The sequence below is a fragment of the Xiphophorus maculatus genome, chromosome 2, assembly GCF_002775205.1.
Source record: "Xiphophorus maculatus strain JP 163 A chromosome 2, X_maculatus-5.0-male, whole genome shotgun sequence".
In the NCBI taxonomy this organism is placed as follows: domain Eukaryota; kingdom Metazoa; phylum Chordata; class Actinopteri; order Cyprinodontiformes; family Poeciliidae; genus Xiphophorus; species Xiphophorus maculatus.
The window spans coordinates 19,260,507-19,288,054 of NC_036444.1; the positions used below are offsets into that span (position 1 = coordinate 19,260,507).

General features: G+C 37.7%; 1 protein-coding gene across 2 annotated transcripts; it reads right to left on the reverse strand.

The window, feature by feature from the left end:
• LOC102225161 (choline kinase alpha) lies at positions 1 to 27,548 on the reverse strand. Of its 2 annotated transcripts, XM_023344807.1 has the most exons (12): positions 27,024 to 27,548; positions 24,702 to 24,810; positions 21,918 to 21,971; positions 13,032 to 13,145; positions 9,883 to 10,016; positions 8,982 to 9,086; positions 8,545 to 8,603; positions 8,357 to 8,444; positions 5,133 to 5,241; positions 4,947 to 5,053; positions 4,766 to 4,847; positions 1 to 4,173 (listed from the first exon to the last, which is right to left on the reverse strand). In XM_023344807.1, the coding sequence occupies exons 1-12, from the start codon at positions 27,257 to 27,259 to the stop codon at positions 4,114 to 4,116; spliced, it is 1,257 nt and encodes a 418-aa protein (XP_023200575.1). In that variant the 5' UTR covers positions 27,260 to 27,548; the 3' UTR covers positions 1 to 4,113. The 2 variants fall into 2 exon arrangements, with proteins under 2 accessions (XP_023200575.1, XP_023200580.1); XM_023344812.1 differs by lacking the exon at positions 21,918 to 21,971.

Sequence of the window (27,548 nt, forward strand, 5' to 3'; positions counted from 1 at the left end):
TCGAATTCTCTATCTCTTCAGTTTTATTTGTGCAAAGCATAGATTTACAGTCATTTCAGTGCTGCTGCAGTTTAACAAAAAACTTTCTGATTACAGAGCGAGTTGATGTGAGTACATATGCATTCAGTTACAGCTGCATAGATAACAAAGGTGAGTAAAATCACAGAATATTTGTGGTCATCATCAAAGAATAGAACAATACCATAATGTACAGCGCAGCAAAAAAGGCATTCGCCCTCTTACAGATTTCTTTTGATTTGTTTTCAGATGAAAAAGATCCGACTTTATTACCAGACAATGACAATCTGAATAAAAATAAAAAAGACGTTTTCAAATGTTGGGTCAGTTTTTATGGGAAAACAGCTCTCTAAACTAACATTAGCCAATTGGAAAAAGTGAAAAATACAAAAGGTTTTGACGTGTTTTAGTCAAAGTCTTGGATCACATTGAAATGTTGCGGCATGGCTTTTAACAAGCCAGTCAGGTGGAAACCTCTGCAACATGGCTGATTTAAAACATTTCTGCAAAAGGTGGGAGCAACCAGTTGTTAGGTTTAACATATTTTAGACGTGTCTCTGTTCCAGAACACCTTACTTAAATGTTTGCATGACCCTCACTCCTGCTATCTAGGAATGCAGAAGCCTGTTAATCACCCACCTATTTAAGTCAGGTGTGTGGAAGAAGGGAAACACCTACAATATGCAGGGCAGCGGTCCCTGAGGACCAAAATTGAGAAACACTGGTGGAAGGGGCAATTCCTTCTTCGCTAGGTTGACTCCGATATGTTTTCACAAATAACTGAAATCAACTACTCTTTATATTTTCCCACGTCATAAGAAAAAAAGTTCTTTTTTTTATGATTATGATGACCAAAACTAGCAAAAATAGAAGAAATCTGTAAGGGGATGATACTTTTTCACAGCACTGTGCACCAGCAATGATGACAGGATAAAACCTTTTCATTATTTATCTTTGAATATTTTTTTCTACTTGTTGTTTGTTAGAGAATATTACATTAAATATATACAGAGTGGGTGTGTTTGTTCAGCGACCAGGGTCTAGTTACAGTTTGACTGAGAGAACCACTAAAAGCCAACTTCTAGGTCTCAAGGTTCAATGTGATCCCACTTTAACAAAAAAAAAACAAACCAAAAAAAAACATGAATGGAATGTGGTGTCTTACTCATCAAGATGCTTTTCTTTTTAAATAAACAATGACATTACAAGAGAAACAAAGGAATAAAAGGCAATGTCTAAAACAAAATAAAAATTTGAGTTAGCTTAAAGGAAATCCCACAAGTGATACAGACAGTAAAGATGTACCAGTAACATTACAAAAAAAATTAAATATCTGTCCAGTACAACCCCTTGCACATTCTGACGGTGGACATCAAGTACGATCTATCAAAATGAAAATAAATCTACATATTAAACACATCAAAAAGTAAATATAAATACACAAGCAAAAGTACAACTAACATTTAAATAACTCCAAAGTCACAGTTCAGAAACCCTGTTTTTTTATTTTCCTCTTTTTTATAAGCTTTTCAAAAGTGCCTCAATCGACGTTCGAATCTAGTTTTTAGCTCCAGGTGTAGTGATCAGTTGCTGTTATGCTTCACAGTGCTCAAAGGTTTTCACTACAATCACTGCAGCTTTTATATAGCTCGCCTTTTTCATGATGCCCACCAAAGTATTCACTTATGATCAGATGAAGGAGAGGAATAAGGCAAAATGTATGCAGCGTAGATTAGTTAGTTTTGTCTGACAATGGGGCAGAAATCGGAAACCAAGCAGAAAATGACAGACGAAGTAAATGTTTCAATCTTGCATACACCAAGTTTGATGTATTTATTTTAAAAGCGTGCATGGTGGATTAATGGGATTGGACTTTAGACTAGTATTAGCAACTGTCAGCATGTGCCAAATAAGGAACTGTTCACAAAGTATGCAAACTTTTCACAGGGAATATTCTGTGTTAATATAGAGGTATAACAGAATAAAAACAGTGCTGTAGTGTGTCTCAACATTCAGGCTAATTATCTTTGTTATGATTAGCTTTTCCTTTATCCTTTATTAAATAGTCCAATTAAAAAGCTGTCATCTTTAACTTGAGTAAAATTAAAGTTTTTATTAATTTGGTCAAATAGGTTAAAACTGCCTTAAATAGGGAAGTGGGGTGAGGGTTTTCCTGATTTTACAAAGCACAATTTGTGGATTGTTGGATGTATTTATTCAGTTTATAAAAACTAAAAAGTAGCTGTTCAGCCCTTTCCCTGATTAATCTGAAGTAGACTGAGTTTAGGAAACAGTCCAGTTTAAATTCTGTACTCAAGCACTGCAAAAAAAATTGCTGAAATGTCCAATTTTGATTTTTTAATACGTCTGCAGATTTTGATGACTTAAAAAGCAAAATACTTACGGCTATAATACTAATTTCACAATATGATATGACCAATCAAAAATGCAAAAAAATTCATTTAGACATGAAGTAATACAGAAATCCTGTTAAGTATTTTTTTTAATAAAACATCACATTTTTTAATCCATTAAAAAACAAAATACGGAAATTAAGAATGGAAACAAACTTCAGCATTGTAGGAACCACGTTAAAGGGAGGCCCAGTGTGCCAATTAAACAGAAGGTATGAAAAACAACTAAACACAAGAAACTAAATATTGTTTTTAACTGCAATACATATATAATTGGTGTTTGGTGTCCGTTGATTTAGTGCAGTGATTATATTTCTCCAGTTTCAACATTTGGATCCATGTATATTACTCAACAGCATAATAGTTGAGGTAAACTTGAGAGACCGTTTGCCCTTTTCTGTTTTCATTTCTGTTATCAAATGCAGTACGATTTTTACCACGACTGAAAACACAGATTATAATACAAGCTTGAATTTTTAACATGACCTAGGTCTCTAAATTGTAGAAATCTTTCAACTACCTCCTTGTCACAGTAATTATTTACAACGTTTACTTTAGTGATTTGTGCAAAACAGATTAGCTTTGATGCCTCGACTGCCAGTGTCATTACTCTGGATGAAGAGTACAATGCAGAGGCAGCGTGGTACCAGGCACTTGTGTCAACACACGAGTGACCAATCACCAAGAGACCATTATTAGAAATAAAGAAGCAACGCTCTATGTAAAGCCGTCTCTAGTATACAATTGTCTATGTGGCATTTAGCAGCAATGTCCATAAAAACATGCTAAGGTATTTGGCTCAGTAAATTGTACAGAGATGTGTATCTATTGGTCACTTAAATAAAATAAAACACTTTAAACACTCCATACTTCTGCTTTAAAAAATATAAAGCCCAGTTGTGAGTATGATTAGTAAGGATGTCACAAAGACTCGGGCATAAGCACTGACGATTTTATGCCTTCGAGTATCATCTGGAGGAAGGTATTCACATCTTTAAAAAGTTCTGGTCTGACAATGACAAACACACCCAAATAAAAAAAAAGGAAATCACAGCAAAAGTGTACAGAAAAATCTATAAATCAAGTCATAATTTCACCAACCCCTTCAGCCCATCATCAGTTAACAGGCTACTGGCACATTGAACGCTATATAATATATTATAATACACATAGTTAGCAACTGGCTGCCTCAGTGAGCAAAACTAGGCAGAGTAGTCTGCGTTTTGGTTCCTTCCCATAGAGCATCTCCATCAGAGAATGATCTATACATACACATTGATGCAATGTTAACATTTCCGCTCTAGCAGTAACCCAAATCTGCCGTTCACCTACTCAAATCCATCATCCATCATCCATCAGTATGGTCCAGCAGAAGCAGAGAGGACATCTGAGCGGCAAAGAAGGTTAGTAGAAGTCAGCGCCTTTTCTTTTTCGGTTGGCCTTTGTGTAGCTACATTGTAAACGTTGAGCTGCGATTGATTTGGAGGTGTAACTCAAGAGCCTAGCCATTGGATTAAGTTTTGGCTTTGGTCAACAAAACACCAACACGAGGCAGCAAAATCCCCTTTAAAGATGGGGAGAGTAGGTAAAGCGTGGATCTTTGAATCTTTTCTCAGCCTTTGTGTCCTCCTGCTGACATTTTGGCTCAATGTGTTGTCTAATCACCCAGTCGCCTGCTGCATTAGGCGGCCCAGATCATCTTCTGCTGGAAGTAGGCGTCAAACCTGGCCTGGGCGTACTCCTGCAATACAATCAAGCGTTTGTAAACACATGGCAATGAGCTTTACAGTGGTCTGAGTTTTTAGCTTCTGTAGTTAAAAAGCTAAAATTGGTTTGCTTATTAATTTGTTTGTCCTGTGGGAATACAACACCAGTCCATCCCTAGTGTTTAGCAGCATTTTTGTGCCTGAATGAATCAAACTATTTTAATAATCCTTTGATTATGACAGAAAGAGTCCACAACATTTTTTCTGAAGCATATTGTGCTGTTAAAAATGTTAAAATTTTAGCAACATCAAGTGCAGTGGGATGCAATATTTTAGTTACTTTGATAAGGTGTTTTAAAAAAAAGTAGCATAGTTGATGACTCCTTTTTTTTTTTTTACATCAATCTGTTTGGATTCAAGGGTTTTAAATAACTGTTCACCACAAGATCATCACATCCTGTCCGGCTATCATGATAACCTGCTCTGATGGACTCTGTCCTCATCTCAACTCGAGGTGTTGACACAGTGCTTACTGCCATTTGCACATACAAACACGCCAACGACAATGAAAATAACAAAATGTAGAGAAGCCAACTTTATCCCTGTACATCAAAAGAAAAGGCTCACCAGGTATCCAAACTCAATGGTTGACAGTCTCGCTTGGATGATGGACCACAAGCCCCAAAAGAAGTGAGATGCAAGTGAGAACCTACCCACAGAAACAAACGCAGAGAAAGTTTTGCACTTCTTAGAAAAAACACTTTGAAAGTATTATCTTCATGCTAGTCAGGTTAGAAATTAAACTGACCTGTTGACCTCCACATACAGCTCCTCTTTCAGCTTCATCTGGTGCTCTTCGCTCAGGTTGTCAAAGCCCTGGTCGGACTCTCGCAGGTAGCTCTCGATGAAGTGAAGCTGCCCACAAAAGACATTCGCATCAGTTAATCATCCGTCAAGAACAAAATGCACGAGGCATAAGCGAGCTGATATGGACCTGCTGGGCTTTTGAAGGGTAGTTCTGGGTATCAACTTTGAAGAAGGGAAACTCTTCGCAGGTGTAGTCATACATCCACTCACAGAAATGGTTGCCGATGTCAAAGCCTCTGCAACGCAAACAGACAGTGGAGTGATCTATGTGTTAATGCCTTTAGTTTCATTAATCAGGGTCATGATAAAGAATGGATTCCTCTTTGTTCTGTTTGCTTCTGTCTGAATGTTTGATTTAATTCAGTTTGGTTTATTTATAAAGTGCCAAGTTCACAAGAAATATATATTTATTTATAGGATATTTTGGTTCTATGTGAATTATTTACAGTTGTTGTTGTTGAAATTGTTAATATCTCACTTTACTTCCTACTTTATAAAATCTTAGTGAACAACACACATAATATCTTTTCAATAATGTCTACACTATTTTGTGTCTGTATAACATCTACAAAAAGGTCTGCATTAAGATTGAGACCACATGTTGTTTTTATTTTAGAAAATCCTCCTGTGTTTGATTTATTTAAAAAAACACTTTACATTAGAGTATCAATAATATATTTTCTCCACTTTCTGTTCTGTCTGCAGGAGCCTCTAAAACAGGCCAAGTAAAAAAATGTTTTAAGTGTGTTGAAAGCACAAGGGCCTTGGCTTAATTAAAACATGTTTACACCAGTGCTTCCTTTTGTTTCTTAGTTGTGTTTGATGAAGAACCAGCCCCAAGTAGATTAAACCAACTCTTCTCCCATTCTCTAAAGCTTTGATAGCAGATTGTGTTTACTGCTGTAAGAGTCTTAAATGATCAGAAAATGTTCATTCTGAGCAGTTTTAATATCTCCAGATGTCTAGAACATTCTAAAAATAAACAGAGAGGCATTTCTTTCTGACTTGCCTCATGAACTTTACTTGTTGCAAGTACAGTCATGTAAAAAAGAAAGCTGTGTGTGTCACAGTGGAACATCAAGTGCATCTTTTTCAGGCTACTGTCCTAAACAAATCTGGGCTTCATTATGCAAACCTTTTGATTCAACAGCTTGTAGAACCACTTTTAGAAGATTTTTAATTTCTACAGAAATCTTTATCTGGATGACTTCTCAGTCAAGTTTCAGCAGCTGAGCCGATGGCCACACATTTAATTCTGAAATATTTTACCTTAGTGACAGCAAGATGCCCGAGTCCTGTGGCCATGACACTTCCTCTTCTATGTTTGAGGGTTTGTCTGAGTCATTTCACCTGATGTGTCCTGTTTGGTTTGCTGCTGCTGCGCGTATTTGATTGGTCTAATCCAAACAAATAGACATTCTTTCATAACTCTTGTGCTTCATTTAGCTCCAGCTTTGTAAACATAAGCTGTACTGCAACAGAGAGTTTTTTTTCTATTTTTAATCACCAAGTTATTTAGAAATGTCTTTCTAACCTTTCCCTGATTGATAAAAAGCAAAAACTGCTTCTGTGCGATTATTTCTAATCCGTTTCCATCTTAACGTTTTGTCAAGACACCTGAATGACTCCAAGCTGTTGCTTACATGAAAGTGATAAAGCATACTGACCAGCTAATGCTGCAACTTTCCGTTAATCCAACAGAGGGAGCAAAGGTGTATATAATTTTAAATATGATTGTAACAGTCGTGAAAATCAATTTTTGCAGAACTGCAAAGTAGATTATACTCTACTAAATACAATTTGCATGGGCATATGACAGATTTTTCAAAGTAATTTTCTAATGGTCAGAATGATTTGGGAAGTAACAGACAGTGGCCTCTTGTGTTGCAGTAGATATAATTTCCCACACATTTTATCAGGACTGTATTGTTTTCGTCTCAAAGTCTCCCTTGGCTCTGCTGGGAAGTGCCAAATGGGGCTGGTCTCCCCTTCTGCTGTCTTTTCGAGCCAATGCCTATCAGCCAAGACCTAAAAAAACCCAAACACCCCCCAGTAAGGGTCAGAGTGAGCGCAATGGTGGGCCAGCACCATGAGGTCATGTGTTTGCTGTGCAACATTTGCAGGGGATAGGCTGAAGTTTGGTGGGAGGAGGTGGGAGTTCCCTGTGATCTACTCCATTTCCCATAAATGAGCCACTGAGGAATTCACAAACACACACACACCCCAGTAGGTTTTTCTATCGTCACAAGGATTTCACATTGAATTCCATTAATTTTTCATTAACTTCTGTAGCGTGACCCAAAACCTAACCAGTACCAGTACATGCCAAACCCTAAAAAAATGTGTAAAAAAGTGCTCCTTTACATTAACAGCAGTGTAAATCCACTGCACCATCATGCCTCAAAGTCACACTCAGGTCTTTCAATTTTCTTCATGCAGGGCACCCTTAGTAATCTGCAGAACGGTGATTACGTAACAGCTGCAGTGAGGCCGAGTTACAAGCGCCAGTCAACAAATATTGATGAAACTACAGTGCCTGATTTCTCTCTCCTACAGCTTCGCTGTCTCTGACTTTGGTTTTGTCCCTCTCTACAGCAGATTGCAAGCAGAGCTCATCTCATTTCCATTGGACAGAAGGTCAAATGGGAGGAGAGTTACTGGAAGGAGGATGGGTAATAGGAGATTTGCGGTTTGTAGAAAAAAAATGATTTTGTACCTTAGTTTCGCATAATTTTTGTTAAAGGGGCAGCGTTATATATTTTACAGGCACAGTGACATTTCACAGAACAATCGAGTGACTATTTTACCTTCAGTTGTAACAAGTATGTTGTATAAGTCAAAAAGGACGAATGGATGGTGTAATATTTTAACTTCCATGACCGTCTCGACAGTAAGCGACTTTTCTATATTTATGCTGTTTTTTTATTTTTTCTCCAAACAGAAACTAAGTTATTGACTTTATGCATTTCTTTCACATTTTACTTTATCATTATTCCCCACACTTTAAGGATGTAACATATCTAGTCCTAATGTACCAGTAACATAAGGGAAGTCTAAGTAAAATAAACAATACAGTCATCAGTAAAGCACTCCACACAAAAGCAATGGGAGACAGATCAGATATGGTATTTTAGAGGAGTTTAAAGACATTTTCACTATTTATAGTGAGCTGTGTGACTGGCTTCAGTAAAGGAGAGCGAGTGGTGGAATCATGGAAAGTCAGAATGGCCAAGATTCATAATGCCGTTGAGAATTTAACATTATCATCACAGCATGCATTTATTCAGTTTTGTATTTATTTTTTATTTTTATTATTATTATTTGCTTTGCATTGTGTTGCTAATTTAGTACCTGTAGTTGTAGCTGCTGTATTCAAAGTCAATTAGCATCAGCTTCTGTTTGTCTGAGCTGTGGCGGCCCTTCAGGAGCAGGATGTTTCCTAAAAGCAACCCAAGAAGCAAAATTCAGTTCCTCTAAAAAGGACCAAAACAAACAGATGCAGAGTAAAGACAAACATTGTGTGTGTAGGTGTGTTTTACCTTCTTGGCAGTCATTGTGGCAGAACACAACAGGGGAGTGTGTGGACTCCAGCAGGAACCTGTTCACACATAAAAAAGAAGAGCTGCTTCAATGCTAAGATGGTGAAATGTTTATCCATGGAAATTAACATAGATTACCACCTTATGCTTAAGGTTCCCAATTTGTTTATCCAGGTGTTATTTGATCATCTGTTACTGAAAGCTTCAGGTCACTTTTTACTGATCATATGGCTGAAAAAAATTAACAGCCTGTTCACTTTGGTTTTAGATTTTAGAATCATGGTTGTTGAACAAAGAGTATGTGAATTATACTCTCATGTGCTTCTTAAATGTTTTGTTGCCCTTTTGCAACATTACATCAGGACGCATCATCAGTTAGCTCAGTTTTAAAGCTGTGCATCCACATGTTCCATAAATGTGTGATCTTGGTAGCTTACTTTAGCGTTTCCATCTCCTGTGGCAGGTTGTAGGCCAGCATGCTGTTGAAGCGGCGCAGGTGGGACTCTCTGGTGAAGTTCAGCCTCATGACTTGGCTCAGGTACCTGGAGAAAAAATGAGCAGTTACCCCGAGACAGTTCATATCAAAAACTTTATTTTGACTTGAAATACTTAGGCTAGACACTGATTTTAGATTGTTGAAGTGAGACTGGGCTCATACTGAAATTGTTGCAGGGATTTTGTGTTTCTGGTATAATTTTTATGATGTCATGATGTCAAAAACACAAATGTTTTAAGACATTTTGCCTGGCACTTGTCTACAAATTTGCAAGTTTATGTAATCAAATCTATTTTACTTTTTATTTATTAGAATTGTGATACTTAAATGTTTGCCTTAGTGCTTCCTGTGGGCAAAAATCCTTATTTCTGCAATAGCTTGCTCTGCGTAACAGGCATAATTTTCATTGGATGGGGACTGTTTTTTTTAGGATAGTTTCACAGTTTCCCTCACTGCAGTTTTCTCATTTTCCAATATGTATCTGGAAAACTCATATTTTTTTGTTGATGTGGAAGTTTTCACATAAAAGGTCAAACTGCAGGATGACAGAATAAGAGAGATTTGAGCAAATTATAGGTGCCTACAGGAATGAGGTGAAACAACCTCATTCCTCTGAGGTTGTTCCACTCCTCAGAGGAATGAAACAACAGCCCTCATTTCCTCAAGCAGGCATAAAGCTGATGTAACGTGGCAGATGTTGTGAAAGCACTTCAAATATCTGATATATCAATAACTTATCAGCAGTGCCACATGTTATCATGGAAAAATCCTAGGTTACTGAATAACTAAACCTTTCAAAGGCCGATTAATTGAATGGTGACACAGAGGCCTGAGTGACTCACTTCTCCATGGTCCCAAACAGCCACTTTGGCTCCTTGTTGAAGGGCATCCTCATCCCGTGAAACCTGGCCATCTTCTGTGCCACCTCAGTGGAGATGCTGGGGTCGCTTAGCTCACAGGTGTCCAGTTTACGGCTCTGTAACGTCACAGTTTTTTCTATTACAACTGAATTCACCATGAAGACAACTATAACAGGATTTCCCCCAGTTTATTATAAGCGTTTACATCTCGTACACTGTCACTCAATACGTGCCTTGACGTGCTTGGCTCTGTGTCTGCACTTTGATGAAGTTAATACAAATAAACCAGTAGTCAATCGTGAGCACATCTTTTTCATCTAGTATTCCTTGAAAATACTGCATTTGCTTTGAAAGTTAAAGACAAATCACAACCAGCAAATCACAATACAGCACCAAGCTGCAGATATTACTAAACAAAGAAAAGGTAATACAAGAAATACTTGAAGTTTCACCCTAATAATATATAATTCAGCATACAAATACTTATCATTGTCCATTTTAGGTGATATTCTTTTTATTTTATTTTATTTTACTTTTAAATGCGACCAGGGCTGGCCCTGGGTTCTATAGGGTCTTGAGCAGAACATAATTTAGGAGCCCCATTGTCCTGTTAAAAACATCAGCACCACAAAACAGACTTGGTGGAATCTGAAAGAGCGGGACAGTTTAAGCTTAAAAGCAATCACTGATAATTGGTTATTATTTGCTGGGAGGTATTTGTGAACAAACCACGCTCAATCACAAAGATTTAGCTCATAGCATCATGATTGTTGACATGGTAATACAATAATCAAACTATTAAGGATATTATTTGCACTTTTACAGAGAAAACTTGCCAACTCCTTAAATTCTGAAATGTAAATGTTAAACAATTTAAACTATTGTACTTATTTAAGCTGAAACCATTCATTAATAATACTCTCATTCTCCATAAACATGTTAAAATTCTAGGTCTGTGGTCTGTGTAAAATTTCAAGCCTTTATGGGGCCCTTGAAGATCTAAGCAGCTGCTTAGTTTGCTGTTGCCTTGGGCCAGCTCTGAATGTGACCAGCATTACAAACTGTTTTAAGATCCACTCGCTAATTACTTAATTGGGAGTTAAGTGAAGTGCAGGAATTACTGATATTCATTAATTTTTTTTTGTTTGCCTCTTTTTTAATACTTTTGGTATGCTTGGTGTTTAAGGGTTGCCAATAATGTCTTCAAATAACATAACTAACATGTCATATTTTGAATATCCTGTCAACTTTTAACATTTTTTAACACAAAAACACGTCAAGCTGCTGATGGACTTGCCTAATGCCCATCCCACCGGGCTTTGCAAGTTTTCTGGGTGAAACCCTATTTAAGACATCCAAAATATTTCCCAGTAACAGAACATGGGGAAAAATAAATTAAAAGAGATCCGTAAACTTTCAATCCTTTGAGTCGATCGACTATATTTCTGTCTTTGTGTACCTGTTTGTAGTTACTCTGATGTGAAGTCATCTGCTGCAGATCAACCAGAACTGCTAGAACCTGAAACACTGCTTGTGTGTTTTTGTACGTTACAAGTTTAAGAATGATGTTGTTGGTTTAGCGCAGGACTGTAAATAGATTTCCAGTAAATGTCTAAACGAGAAAACACGCTTCCCTGGCAATGTCGGCTTTTTCCATTACAGATCAATGTTTCCCACACTGAGTCAGCAACAATCAGCTTTGTTTTAAGCCATACCTCAAACTCAGTGAAGAAAAAACAATGACATCCATGTTAAATATCTGCTGGCGTTTTTGTTAACTCATTTTTGTGCTCAGTTATGAAAAGGAATCTCAGTCCATGCTTCTCCAGTGAGTTATTTATGAGATTATTTTCATATATAATATACTAAAGTTTTCATAGAAGCTAAAAAGTGAAACTGTCTTCTCATTTGACCTAAGCAACTTGTTGCGCCTGTGTCTTCTTCATAGTGTGTTGAAAACTGGAAATAGGACATCTTTCTTTGAACAATGGCAACTTCTTCTTTTGCCAGAAAGCTATAATTGATGCTCTCCCTTCCTACTCTGTTAGTTTCTTGATAAGTTGACAGTTCCTCCATACCTGCTAAAATTTTAGATGATGAACTGAACAACTTTATCGCTGACCTGTTTGCTGTGTTCCTTGGCCTTCATGATGCTGTTTTAAGTGTTCTAGTGACGTTTATATATTAGTTTGGTGACTTTCAAAAGCAATTAGATGAATGCAATCACATAAACGTATATAAAATAACTATAATCATGTTTCATTTTCGACTTTGCAATTATCCCCTACTTTGTGTTAAGTCTCTTTTACCATGAAATCTTCACAAAATACATACATTTTTTTGACAAGTGATACAATTTCGAATAGTTCAAGGGCTATCAGTACTTGGGCAACATGTTGAATTTGAACTTCTAACTGGACATGTTTGAACAATGTTTTCTCTGTTGGCATTAAATGCAGCCAAAAAGAGAAGTTAAATCCTCTTCCTCCACCTGCCCTTTGCAACATTACAGCTAATGCTAGAAATTGTCTTCTTATCAGCGTGTCAGATTCTTTCAATTCCCAGATTGTATCTAAGGGTGTGTTTATTCATACCTTTGCAGCTAAAATAGAGTAAGGCTATCCGGCATCAGTCCAGCTTACAAAGTCACAACTTTCTCTAAAAACTTCACACAAGAGACGTTAGCATGTACACTGCACTCTAAACTTCAAAAGGAAACATTTTAGATCAAACTAAAGTAGCTCATTGTGTTATCATTGCTCACAGCAGAGCAATGAAACAAACACTGCATGTTTGTCCTGCATTGAAATCAGCCTGTAGCATATTTTTCTTTCTATAAATTCAACTTGTGAAATGTGCCAGAGGTTAAAGTACCAGAAATTATGGTTATGGCTTCTTGGTGACAGGAGACCTGCTGATGGACACATGTACATCATAATTTTAAAGCCAGCCTTACAGCTCAGCAATTTCTCATTATTTGTTTTTGAATTGACAAAAGATGAATATTCAGCTGGAATCTATCTGGAAGATTAATACCCCAAAATCTGGCTAATGCATTGGAAGTTATTTTTTTATCCGTGTTTTAGACAATCACAGGGACTGTACATGCAAACAAAAGCATGTTGACTTACGGGGACATACTGCTCCAGGCGGCCCTGAGGGAAAATGCCGTAGAGTTTCGGACCCAGCTCCCTCTCAGCCAGGATGGCGAACATCACGCTCTCCAGAACCATGGCCTCTGCTCCCTGCAACAGACAACGTAAAACTCTTCACGTCTGGGAAAGGCTCACACCAACGATTATATCTATTAATTCTATAACATAAGAGCAGCTCATTGCAATGTGACCAGGTGATTATGAAACCCATTCAAGTATAGACGTAGAACCAATCAATGGCAAAGTGGTGAATTTTTCACAATGTGCCATAATTTTCTTCAGCTGAATAAAAACACAAGTAATTCTTTTGGACCTAAACAGGAACAATCAAGAGTCTTTAATAATCAGGATTATTAAAGTTAGAAACTCGTGATCAGGCTCAACATCTGGATGGACCCAGTCCTGAACCTTCTGAGACATATAAAGATAATTACAAAGTCAGCCTTCTATCAAATGCGTTTCTAGGATTGAAGAACAAATGTCCCAGTAATGTCATGATAAACTCATTCTGATTGATTTATGCAACAGTGTCTTCAGAGGTCTGCTAAGAAGTCAGACAACAGCTGCAGCTGATCCAGAATGCTGCTGCTCGTGTTCTCACTAAAACTAAGAAAATAAAGCACATCAGCCCAGTTCTAGACTTAAAAATATAATCCTTTTGTTAGTTTATAAATCATCAAATGGTTTTGCACCAAATGCAACAAAGATCTGTTTCTCTTTTATCAACCTTTCAGACCACTTAGGTGTTCTGGTTTACTTTGCATCCCAAAAACCTAGAACCGCACATGGAGAAGAAACATTCATTTGATAATCTTCTAATCTGAAACAGATTGCCATTAAACTACAAAAATGTTGAAACCTACAGTTCCTCCAAATCAAGAGAAAAAATATTTTTAGCGTTGTCTTTCACTAAAACATAACTAAAACATCAATAATTTTAGTTTGCTTTCCAACTTCACATTACTTTCCTTTATTTTACCATTGCAATGTAATGTTTTTGTGTTTGTTTGTTTTATGTTTTCATCATGTCAAACACTTTGACCCTCCTTATTTCTGAAATTTGCTGCACAAATATATATGCCCTGCCTTCATCAAGTAAAATGGAGAGAAACAAATTGTGAATAGTTAAACATTTTTACATACTACAAAAGTTGCTTTAAAGGACCAGGATTTGATGAGTGACGTGTGAAATGCCAAAGCATTCCCCGGGTGATAGGCAGGCCTGAAAAAGGTTGTAAAGCAGGTTTTGGAGTGGGTAACATGGATGGGTGACTCTGAAGAAAACAAATGTGTTTGGGTTTGCCTGCCAGGGTGCAGAGGTGGATTAAACTCTCTCAGGACTTGGCAGTCTCGGAAGAATAGTCGCTGTTGACGATGCCCAAGCAGGAAGGACTGCTTAGTCTTGCTCAATCTATCTTGCAGATACATGCAGGGACTATCATGCTGAGACTTCCAATCAAGAGTCCAGCAGGAGCTCAAGTTTAATTAAAAAAAACGTCTCACATTCCCACATGAGTAATGTTACTCTGTGGTACAGTGCCTTGACAAACCATTCCATCAACTTTTACTTTTGTCAGGCTGTTACTTGTTTAACTCTCGATCTATTCTGTAGAGACTTTGGCAGATTACTAAACCATAAAAATGTTAATTTTCAAAATTAAAAGTTGAACAGGTTTATGACTAAGGTTGGAACAGATTTGTCCTGTTGGAGAATACCTTTGACATTTCACATTGTATTTATTGATAGTCTATTAGCACATAATGTACTGTGCAAAGTTTTCCTTTAAACTGTAGATGCTTTTTTCACCCAAGTGCCTGACTCTGTTTTAAGAAAGGCATTAGGTATTGGAGTGAACACAACATGTTTGCCCCTATAATTCAGAACTACAAATAACTTATAAATATAACACATAAAAAAAAGGCTAATAAACTGAATGAACAAGAGGGGTGTCGCATACATTTTTAAAAGTTTCTTTTCTGACACTAGTGGCTGTTATTTGCATTAAATGAGACTGGAAATGGCTCAACAGAGAGGAGGGAAGACATACAGCAAATGTCTGAGCGTCAGGAATCGAACCCCACATAGCCGTGTCTCCAGGCCCCGAACATTTTAGAACACAACCATTTTTTATTTGCATCCTCCGATATTTAGTAGCCTGTCATAAACACACAATTTGATCCTATTTATTTGGCTGAATCTGTAGAAAATAACAAAGACAATCCTATTTAACAGTATGGACAGGACTTCAGCATGTTAATTTACATAAATTTCAATCCATTAAGCAATTAATCACTTTTTTTCCCATGTAAAAGTCCATAGCCGGCCCGGAACCTTGTCTTGAGGTTCTGGTTCAGCCTTAACTCTGACACACAAGCGACGTCCACAAACAATTAAAATCAAATCCCCCAGTTGATCACTTCTCTTGATCAACTGGGGGATAAATTTTGTTTCAAAACACAATCTGATAGATTGGGGGATGAGAAACAATTAAACATTTTTTTATTAAAGAGTATTTTCTGAAGAACAATCAACAAAAGAGGGGCAGGGAAGACAAAAGATGGAAGTGTGTGTTTGTGTATGGGAATGCTGGTGGGAGAGGTGAAATATCTCTCCCACCACCCGACATCATTATTTATTAACATGATCTATGAAAGGTTGCCATGTGACATAGGAGGTGTCGACTTTGTCCTGCATCTCAAAAATGTTATATTTCCTAATTGGACATGTTTAATTATATCCTGTAGCAGGTTAAAATAAAATGGTGAGTTCTTTTGTTTCCAATTTATTAATTTCACCGTGGGTCCTTAAAAATTACAAAATTCACCTAATCAATTTTGTAAAATGGATAAGACCATCCTTTTTACAAAATTGCAGACTTGTAGGAACTTGAAAAAGAAGCTCACAGTTGGTCAGAAGGAGCAAAGGTCCTTTGGATAAATCGATCTTGAACAACAGTGTATCCCTTAAAGTTTCCATTGATTCTATGAGACTCCTAAAAGTGAAAGGTTTTTTGATTATACATAATAATCTTACTGGTAATATAAAATTAGAGCCAAATCCAAACCTTGCCAGGGCCAAAAACAGACAATCCCACTCGACTCTGTCAAAGACCTTCTCCATATCTAATAAGAGTAGTAACTCTGTACCTTATCGATCAATATCTTGACTGTAGTTAATATTTAATAACCTCATATCAAATATAATAATAAAATATTCTTGGATTCAGAAGTGTAACGTTTAATGTAGAATCTGTCAAACATTTCATTGACGTCATCAGGGTCTGTGGTTAATTCGGTCCCAATTTGTAGGAAGAAAATTATGATTATTTTATTAGCAGTTTTCTAAACATGTCTGTTTAACAGATGCAAAGTAAATAAATTGTTAGATATCATTATTTTGATCTGTTTTTACTGGAGCTTTGAGAGGTAAGAAAAAGAAATGCTACATATTGATACAACACTAGTATGGAAGACAATGAAACACCAATAGTCATGCGTTTAGCTCTATGACTTGTGATCTTTGGCACATTAAAAAGGGGAATGTGTTTCACACAGTTTGTTCAGCAGGAAACCAGCTCAAGGAAAACATAACTCCTCACTTTGCGCTCCCTGAGATGTTTGGGTCCAAACTGTGATGGACCTCTGAATAACAACACTGTTCTGAAGCACCAACACAGAAACTCAGCACTAAATGTACTGCTCCGAGAGGTTACTTGGATTTTGGTTTCTTATATGATAAGGCTTCAGGCCAAAAAAGGCAAATGTTCCAAATATATATATATATATATATATATATATATATATATATATATATATATATATATATATATATATATATATATATTTTAAATGACAATGAAAGACTTTATCTTAGAGACTTTCTTTAAACTGTTGTATGCTCAGAGAGAGCATGGCATGCACTTTGGTTATCAAAGGAAGAGTTTAGATATATGTAAGGCACAGTGAATACATCTAAAATGACTCAATGTTTATGCAGAACAGATGATACTGCAGCTCACCCTGTTTCCTTTGCTCAAACAATATTCCCTGCCTTACATAAGGCCTTATCTGCAGAATGCTGATCACATGCGCTTTCAAATCTCCAACGTGAATTATCCACATTACCATAATCATCTTGACACAAATACTGCCAGATGACAAACCAGCTGAGAGGGAGTCTACATCCAAAGCACTTGTAAAGACTCCAGTGAATAAGCTCTCTCTACAGAAACTAAATCTAATATCTTCTGCTATTTTTACCAATGTTTTATACCAATGTCTAGCTAAGAGTGAAAGATTTCTGTAGGAGGAGCACCTCATTTAATTTACATTTATTCTATGTGAGGCAAAAAGTAATTTAATGTCTGTATAAGCTAAGCTAATATTTAATATGTGCGTGATATTTTCTAAAGTCTTGAAAACAACCACATTAAAAAATTACATCCCTTTGTGTGAATGAATTTTGTTTACTGGGAGAAGCTAAGAATACTCCTCTCCTTTTCTTTTGAAACTTAATCTTACTGCCTCATTTGCCTCTCCATGTCTTCATTTTTCCAGTCCTGCTCTTAGATTTAAAAAATATATAATAATATAAAAATGATAAAAATCGATTTCTGTGCCTTGCAAAAGTATATTTAACTCTAGTTTTGCACATTTTGTCACATTGTAACCACACTCTTCATTGTATTTCATGGAATAGGCTAGAGTTAAATAATGAACCATTGTGAAGTGGAAGGACAACAATTCACTTCACAAAAATTATGAGTAATTTTGTTAAATTTAAATCAATATTTGTTAATGTGCTTATTTTACATTTTATTGTGGCCTCTAAAGTTTCTTTGTGACATATATGTATTTTTTTCACAGTACAGCTGTTTTTGAATATTCCCTGTTCATAGCTGAATTATTTAAAAACAAAAGTCTATTTAAAAGCAATTTCAGGAAATTACATTAAAAATGTAAGTTGAACCGTCAGCTAAGAATAAATTTGAGGCCACTGAGGCTTCTTGGCAAGTGTATTTCACAATTTCTAGCAAAGACCTTCCACCCACGCCTTCCTGAAGCTAGACCGGAAACACACGCTTCCTGTAGTATAGCTGGTATCCTCTGCTTGTGTCCCACTCATGTCATTTTTCCCCCCCAAACACACTGGGTCTGATGCAGGACTTTCTCCTACTCAGTGTTTTGATTACAAATTGTTACTCTGGACATGCTTCAGTGCTGCTTATCTGCTCTGAGGTATTTCACGGCTGGTCTTGGAAAGATGTCGCAGGTGCATCAAGGGCTGCCAATAGCTGCTGCTCTGACCTCAGTGCTTATCTCCCCCTACTGTGTGTGTAAATAAGCCAGTCATGGGGGTGGTACTAATGACCAGCCAAATCCTTCTGAACGGAGCAGGAATACAGTGACGCATTTTTTCCATTAATCTGTCAAAAGTAACCGCAACACTAACAAGAACTAAAATGAATACTTAACACATCTTATGTGAAAGGGCTCAATAACCTTTTGCTACCTATTAATAAGAGCAACATTTAAGTGGTTAAGAGTCTCCTTTGTTTACTATCATTAGCACAATCTCTCTGTGTCTCCATCCCTTGGGTTTTAAGAATGCATGTTAGAGGCTAATGTACCGCAGTGACGTCTTCCATGTCGCTCTAATCCAGATCGGATCTACCTTGACCAGACAGCATTGTTAGGAAAGCTGGACCTAGAAACTGACACAGGGTCAGTTCTGCATTAACCCGGATTAAAGTCGAAGGAAGCCGCTGAGGTGAAGCAGTAATCTTTAAGGAAAGAATGCAGCGTGGTAATGACACTTAACTGACTGATGACCTCAACATGACCACATGACCAAGAGTCATTGTTTGGCTTTCCGGGATGTAACTCGAAGGTCACAACCACATGATGTGTTGCAAGATCGAGCATTTTCCAGGTCAGTGGATCTGAGTGTCTGCATAAAGGAAAGGTCCTGTTGTAAATGTTGCCTTTACTAGGAGCTTGACTCAGTGGTTCATGGAATCCTCCTGATGGTGGAGTTTGTGTAAGGTATAAACAATCATCATATACTAACCCTGATATAAACTGTGAATTCAGTCTACAGTTTTAGAGCAGTGTTTCCCAACCCTTGTCCTCAAGACTCACTGCCCTGCATGTTTTAGGTATTTCCTTGCTTCAGTCCAGCTGATTTCAATTGATGACTGATTAACAGGCGTTTGTTGAACTGCAATCAGCTGAATCAGGCACATTAAAGCAGGGAAACCTCTAAAACATGTAGGACAGTGTGCCTTGAGGACCAGGGTTGGGAAACACTGTTTTAGAGAATAGTATTAAGCTCTATATGAGTTTGTGTGAATAATATCCATGCATCATAAACCCCTTACTAACTTAGATCTTCAAAGTTTTAAATACACAAGGTGTGTCTGCTGAGATGCTGAATTGGATCACATATATTGGAACTGGGTTGCATTGCAGCCTTTGAAGGCAACAATAGTTAATAATATACAGAGACATGGAAAAGCAAAACATATTAAGGCTCAGGCAAATCCTGCACAATTGCCTATTTTAAAGAAAATGATTAATGCAAAAAAGGTCTTGGATAAATCTTATTTCTTTGTATAGAAAAAGATTTTTTTGGTTGATATCTCATTTCTCTTAGGTCCTGTCAGGTTGCTGAATTTGTCTTGTAGTTTTTAAAGGCAAGACTTTAAAATAATGTTTATAAACTTGTTATATTTTAGGCTTCTTTTTTTCCCCACTTCCCTCATTTTTTTGCACATACAGCACAATATTGTGTCAGCCAGTAACAAGAATTTAACAGACTTCAAAATAACCATAATTCCCACATTGTCTATGCTGATGGTAAAAATGTTTTGTGATTAGATCCCCTTATTTTTATTTAAAACTTAGTAGTCAAAACAATAAGTTCTATAAGTCAGTAACAGAGTATCCGGCTTTGCTGTATGTGTGCTCTTCGTTTGAAGGTAGAAAACTTTGCCGCTATGTTGTCTGACAGAGTGAACCTTTTGGACAACATAGCCAACATGACTGTCACAGCTAAGTTGGCTTTGTGCTTTGAAATGAAGCACAACTCCATTGTTTAGGATTTAACTGGTTGAAACAGAGCGGGGGAAAACAATGGGATGGATCAAAAACATTTCTCAACTTTGTTTTTAAGAGTCATGCCGTGCCAGGATGAAAGAGAAGCAGGCAGGAGGTAAATCTATTGTCAACTTACAGTGCCTTGTGAAAGTCTTCCCTCCCCCTTAATGCAACATACCATCATGAAGTGCATGACTGTGAAGTGGAAGGAAATGCTGTATGGAACTGTCTTTTTCCCCCATTTATAGTGCCACACCTAGACTTTTTACCCAAGGTACCCAGAAATGAAAACCACCAAAAGCCCCGACACAAAACACTTGTTCCTTTCTCAAGTGTTTTGTTGACTTAGTTATTTTCAGTATCTAGTTAACTTCTCATTAACTCTGAGCAGTTCATCTTGTTCCTGAAGAGGAAGAACATCCCCAAAGCATGATACTAAGCATGATTCACATTGCATCTCCACTTTTTTTTTTGTTACATTTTGGTCTTTTCTTAGCAGAGCACTTTGTTCAACTTTTCATGCTTCTTATCTTATGAATGTTGACCTAGCTCCAAATCGAGTTTGTTCACAGTACAGTTCCTATTTTCATTTGATAGTTTGAAAAAAGCTCTGTAAAATGGAAAAAGCTTGAGTTGTTGTTTTATAATCTAATCCTTCTTTACGCTTTTCCAGAACGTCTCTGAGTTGTCTGCTGTGTTCCTTTGTCTTCATCATGTTGCTTGCTCACTAATTTTCAAAAAAAACCCAAAAAGCTAAAGCCTTAAAAAAAAAAAAGCCTTATTCTGGGATTAAATTATACGCAAGCTGACTCTACAAAAAGACTTCAGAAAGCAGTGGGTGGCACCATATTTTATTTCTTGGTAGCAGAATAACGGAGATGAATACAAATGTGCAGAACACTTTCAGATTTTTCTGTGCAAAACTTACTAAAAAGCATGTGCCATTTTCCTTTCACTTCACAATTATGAGATACTATGTCAGTCTATCACAGGGGAATGAAACTCCAGTGCTCGAGTGCCAGTTTCATGCAACGTCCTGATGGTCCCTGCTTCAACACAACTGAATCAAATGAGTAGTTAATGATCAGGCCTTGGCCTTCGACTGGCGTTTCAGACATCTGGTTTATTATATAAAGGCCCAATAAAATGCATTGGAGTTTGTGGTTGAAATGTGATTAAAAAAAGGGCATCAACACATTAGCGCAAGTTCAAGATATCCACTGATTTCTCTGTGAATCCCTCTAAATATTTGGCTTTGACTTGTGAGCAAAAAAAAAAAAGTAAATTCAAAGGGATTAACACTGGGAGTACCAGGGTTTCGACCTCTCCCCTGAAGTCCCGAAAGAGGGTGAAAAGACCTGAGTCCAAACTGACGATTCTGATGGCTCAAATTAGCATCCCTTTTTCAATTGTAAACGTGGCCATTGACCGTCAGGCCAGAAAGGAGGAGTGGAAAATCATGCAAAACTGGTTATAGCTAAAATAACCAAATATAGCTAAAATCCTTCAGGTCAGTCGACCCGTCTCTGGGCTCCAAAAGTAGAAATGTTAACATAGGACCCTTCTCTGGTACTCACAGTTTATGGATGTGTGAACATCCAGTTCATGGATGTTCCCTGGAACATCCAGTTCCAGTGAACATCCAGCCTCTCCTAGGATGTTCCAGGAGAAGCTGGAACATCCTAGTGCGGGTTGCTCTGTTGTAAACCATCTTTTGAGGGCAGAGAAACAAAATGTACGGCAGCACCAACATCAGTTACTTACTTGGAAGTGATTCTCTTTGTTTGACTGTCGGGAGTCCCCTTTATTACAGGACATCTATCAACAAGAGAAAAAGGAAAGAACTATCCATGAATAAAGGCGAAGCCAAACATGCAGCATCATCAGCTAAAAGCCCTGACCACCCCTACAGTACGAACAGTACAGTATGAGTTCGAACACACACCAAGTCTTTAAGACGTTAAACAGCTCATCTTTTTTTCTTGCTATCCTTTTACACATCTGGATTGACGTGACACTGACGTCAGCCCAGAGAGAAACGAGTGCCAAATGTTTACTGTCACCAATTTAACGTTCTTCTAGGCCAGAGTTGCATGTCTTCACTGCTGAGAAACCCTGTCTCCAATGCGGTCAAAGCTGGTTTAATCATTAGTAGCTGGGCACTTAAACATGGGCGTCTGTCTTCTTTAATCATATTAGCTTTTTGATTAGATGCCACTAATTCCTGCTGTGAGACAGCAGAGAAGGCTGCGGTTACCTTGGTGAAGGACGCAGTGGTTCAGCTCGTTCAGACATCCCGAGCAATAAACACTGTTTACGCACCCATTAGTAATTACACAGACTCAAGTCAATAACTTAATGCAGCTCTCATTAAGTCAGCGGTTAATGTGAGCTGGGGTATAAATTGCCTTGAAAGGCAGTCGACATATTTGTCTTGGGCGGTTTTTTAATTTATTTTTACTTTGTTTTATTGCAAACATTTGTTTTTTTTTTTTTCTACAAATCAGAAAATGCCAGCAGGTCACTAGTCAATGTTGGCCTGACGTCTCAAAGTCCTTCAGCCTTTATCATTCATCCTCTGAAATCATTGCAACTGACTGGAGTTTATCTCTGCAGGAGTTTTCTCACCAGCATCCGTGCTACAAGACGAGTCTGGCATTATGAGTCTGTGGACTCAGCATGTAACCGTGTCGGGCGAGAATATAGACGTGGGAAAAAGTTTCCATTACTGTCAATACAATCACTGGGTTAACTAAGTACATCCTGTTTCTTTCATAGGAGCAAATAGGTAAAGCTGATTATCTGGACTGAATGACTGGGTAACAAACAAGAGTGACCGCTCCATGAAAACTGGAGTCTTATCAATTTGAAATCCATCAGCTGACAGCTGCTTGCAGTTTCAATGTATGCATTATTACAGCTTAAATGAACTGCAATATTTGATTTTGCTATGATATTTCACATGCTATGATATTTAACATGCATTAAAACTCTGTTTACTAATAACTAATGTAGCTTGTTGGATGAACTTTCACTTTCATACCTGATTAGTGACTGAGATGTTAAAGCTTATAGAGGGTGATGATGATTTTAAAAAGTATTGCAATACTAGAGACTGAAATTTTATTTTTTACTAATATTGAGCAGCCCTATTGAAAACCATTTAAGATGGCGGCTGATCCTCCAGTTAGTGATTACACCAGCAAATGCCACCCTTCGCACCCCACAGCCACGCTGTGCAAAGCTCAGAAAAATTGTAAAAGATTTTTGCAGACTTTCCAGGCATCGGTTAGCAAGTTAAATGTTAAACTTAATAAAACAATTATAGCTTGTTTGGATAAAAGCTTTAGCATTCAGATTAGCAAAGTTTGTCTTGGGTTCCAGGATCAATGTCTTTGAGACAGACGAGACGTGTTAGAGATATTTCACAGCACCACCTTTGCAGAAGAGGAAATGAAACTTAACTGTCCTAAAACAACTTATGCTAACTCCGAAACACGGAGGAGGAGCGATGATTATTTGGTCTTGCTTTGGAGTCACAGGAGCAGGGCAGCTTGCAGTAGGTGTCCTAACAATGAGCTCCTCAAATTATTGTAGAGGAAAGTCTGAGATAATCTGTCGGAGAGTAAAAGCTTTACCCAAGGAAGAAGACTTGTTCAATTGATTGTAGCAAAAAATTCCCCCGCCCCTCAATTTTATGTTGACCTTTCATTTTTCAAATGACTGCGTTCATATTTCATAGCTTTATTTTTCCAGTGACTGTAAATCGCACAAGATGTAAAGCATTTGGAAGCTAGATCGTTCTCTCTTTAGCTGAGGGATCTGCTGACGTGCAGGCATTGCCAAAATCTCCACTCTGTCCCCTACTTAAAAAAATTAAGCTGACATCTTCAAAAGTAGATATCACAAGGCAGGGATTTAGAGAAGGGGAGGGAAAAAGATTCAGCTTGCAGCTTTTTGTTTTCCCTCCACTCTGTGTCTTCCTGGCGCTGTGCTACATGAGTGTGTGTTACATCTTTATATTAGGCTGAGATTTCAGAGATCTCATACTGTACCGTGTTTTTTGGTGGGTTCACCTGGGAACAAGAGTGCCCAAGGCACGCTCCTTTGGGAAGCCTACGGCAAAGAACACATGCATGTACAGCCATGGGGGTACATCACTATGTACAACAATGGCTAACACGCACACACACACACGCACACGCACACACGTGAAGGCATAACTACTACACATGCATGCATACTCTAACATAGGCATATGAGCTACAGGCGCACACACAACAGTAACCTTTGATGGTGGCACTGACACATCACACTGACCCCTGTTACATGAGTCATCTCTGAGATAAAGGCAAACAGTTTGACGGTTTTACTTCAAAGAAGATTTAGGTATGTATTCTACATTTCGGTTCTTAATTGTGTGTAAAAAAAAAGAAAAGAAACAACAACTAAAAACACTGACAGGGAACTACTTTCTTAGTTTTACATCCTGGTGAGGAGTCTGACCTACTTTTTGGCTTATGGTTGACAGACTGAAACAACTCCCACCTGCAGGATGGCCCCATAGAGGCGCAGCAGGATGCTCCTCGGCTCGTCCCCGACCGAGCCTAGGGAGTCGGGGAGGCTGCACAAAAAGAGCTTGTTGCTCAGACCACCTCTGGAGAAAAAAGAAAAAACAAGACATGGAATGAGTGTGATAGTAGTGAACATAGTATACAACGTTCATGTTTTCTTCAGGTTCTGATAAAGCCTCAGAGCAGCTTCTGCTTATGTTTAATGCATAGGCGTAAATCCCGGGGGCCTCGGGGAGGTTTATATAAGGCCCAGTGCTTTAAGCGCTACGTTTAAATTATGATTCTCCCCAGATATTCATTTCTATCTACTTGTTGGTTCTCAGCCATCCAGGACATGGCAAAACTAAAAAAGGCTTAAAAATAAAGCAACTTAACAAGTTATAATTTAAATAGGCCATAACTTGTATTGGGAGCCATTTCAATAAATCAATGTTTATGAGGAATTTTATTAAGAGCAGTTACTCATTAAAGCTTTTGTGTTTAGAACCTTAAAGTTTTGTAAAGGTGTAGCAGAGATTAGATCAGTGAGACTGAACAAGACTCATATCTAAGCAATATCTGAATTTTAGTTTTACTTCTTAGCAGGTTGCTTACTGAGAAAAACACATGTTTGATGTGCATTACTGGTCATTTTTGTTCTGCAGCTTTAATGTGGTTTAAAATCTTTTTAAACCACATTTTACCTTACATTTCACTGTAACTTTGCCGACCCCCCCAAAATTGGTCTTAAGAAATTTTCCTGTTTATGGTCCCCCCCAATAATGAGATGGGATTTACGCCCTTACTTTAATGTGACCAGTTCAAACAGTATTAGCTCCTGAGCTGCAGTAGATATCCAGACCGAGCCAGACCAGGCTCGGTCTGGATAGTCGTAGCCTGGCTCTAATATTCAAAATCCAAATAAATAGAAGCTGTTGTTGAACAACAGATCAACAGAAACCCACACATTTCCTGTGTGAGACAGAAGGAGAGCAGCAACTTGTTTTATCAGGATGTAGTGAAGACAGAAGTGTGCGCTGGCATTACTTCAACTTATGTATAAATGTGCAACTCTGGCTCAGCAAGTCAACGCCTGTTTGACGCTGTAGACAAAACAGAGAGGAACATCTTTATTGATTTCCCCAAGAAATAGTTCAAGATTGACATCTGGAACTTCCAAAAAGAGCATAAATATTGAATTTGGACCCTAATTTAAAAAAAAAAAAATCCTAAATGACTCCTGTTTTTCTCTAAATGTTGTTCTTTGGAGTAAATATCTGTCTCTAAATCTGCAAATGCAGCCTAATATCTCTTCAAATTAAAGATTTAAACTAAATTTATATAAAAATAAAGAAAACAAGAGTAAAGAAAAGGAAACAGTATTAGGTTGCTGTGAAATTCTTGTGAATGAATTGTAAAGAAGACCACTGATCAAGAACCAAGTACCTTAGGTATAACATGTAGCGCTCATCTTCTGGTAAAAAATAAAGATGATCAGTTTTATTGAATTAGGCATCCTTAAGTCAACATCTGAACCAGTTTAACAAAAAACTGTCAGAAATGTTCATCTTAAGCCTCCAAATCAGGTATTGCTTTTAGATTCAAATCAAACATTTAAGCTTAAATTTTTGCAGCATTTATATATACCTGATTCCATCCAAACTTTGCCATTCAACTCTTCTTAGAAAGAACTGAAAAACTCGTCTCTCAATAGCAACATCTAAAAGCACATTTGAGGTTAAATAAGACTTACTGAATGACTAGTTTTACTGAATTAAACACCTGAAACTTACAATTTACATCTGCATAAGTTTTCAAAAAAATTACCTAAACGTCACATCCGGTACTTTCAAACGTGGCATCATTTTTTTTTTTTTCTATTTAGCTTTATATTAAACAGTGCTGGGTAGTAGGACCGACATTTCGGCAAAGCATGCAGCTTTTCTGTTCTCCACCAAAACCTGCTCAACACTGTGAGAATGAACGGCGAAAATAAACCTTCCACTCCTACAAAAATCCAGCCAGCAAATATAGGACGTTGCTGCTCTTAACCTATACTAGAATATACAAAATACAAAAATAACACAGTATTTAAAGAATATCTGGAAGGATCAATTACAGTGATTCACCTTACTAAATTAACCAGATGCATTCAGTCATTTCCAATAAATTAAGAAGCTTAGCATCACCACATCACATGGCTGTTCTGACTCATTATTATTGGTTTGAGTCTGACTTCATCTTTTCACACAATGGATCAACAGAACCGCTGGCCTCTATCACGCCTACTACACATGCAGAGTGGACGCATTGTAACCTTATGATGGTGATCTCGAAGTCCTCCTCGGCCAGTCCTTTCCAGGCTCCGTGCAGAAACTCCCTGCACCACAAATAAGCCTTGCGGCGGGTCTCCAGGTCCGGCTGTTCGGGGCGGACAAGCTCCCTGGAGTCCTCCTGGGTGTCGGGCTGGACGTGCAGAGCATTCGCGGTCACTAGGAGGCCCAGCGACATAGAAGGGGAAGACGAAACCCCGTTGATAAATTTGGTTTTCATGTTTGTTTATTTATATATATATTTTTTTTCTATCAAGAAGCAAGCAAGAAAAAAAAGAAAAACCTCCCCCGCAGTCTCCACGTTTTGGATTGTGTCGCAGGTGGATTTAATTCGGTTATTTCACGAGATGTTCGTGAAAAGCAACGCTCTATTTTTAGTATTCAATATTGCTGTTTGCTGTAGTGTCGATTTTAAAATGTTAAAGAACGCAAATATCCGCGATAAACGACGAACCCGAGCCTTAAACCGCAGAGACTGAAACGAGGATGAGGGATGCGCAGACTATCAG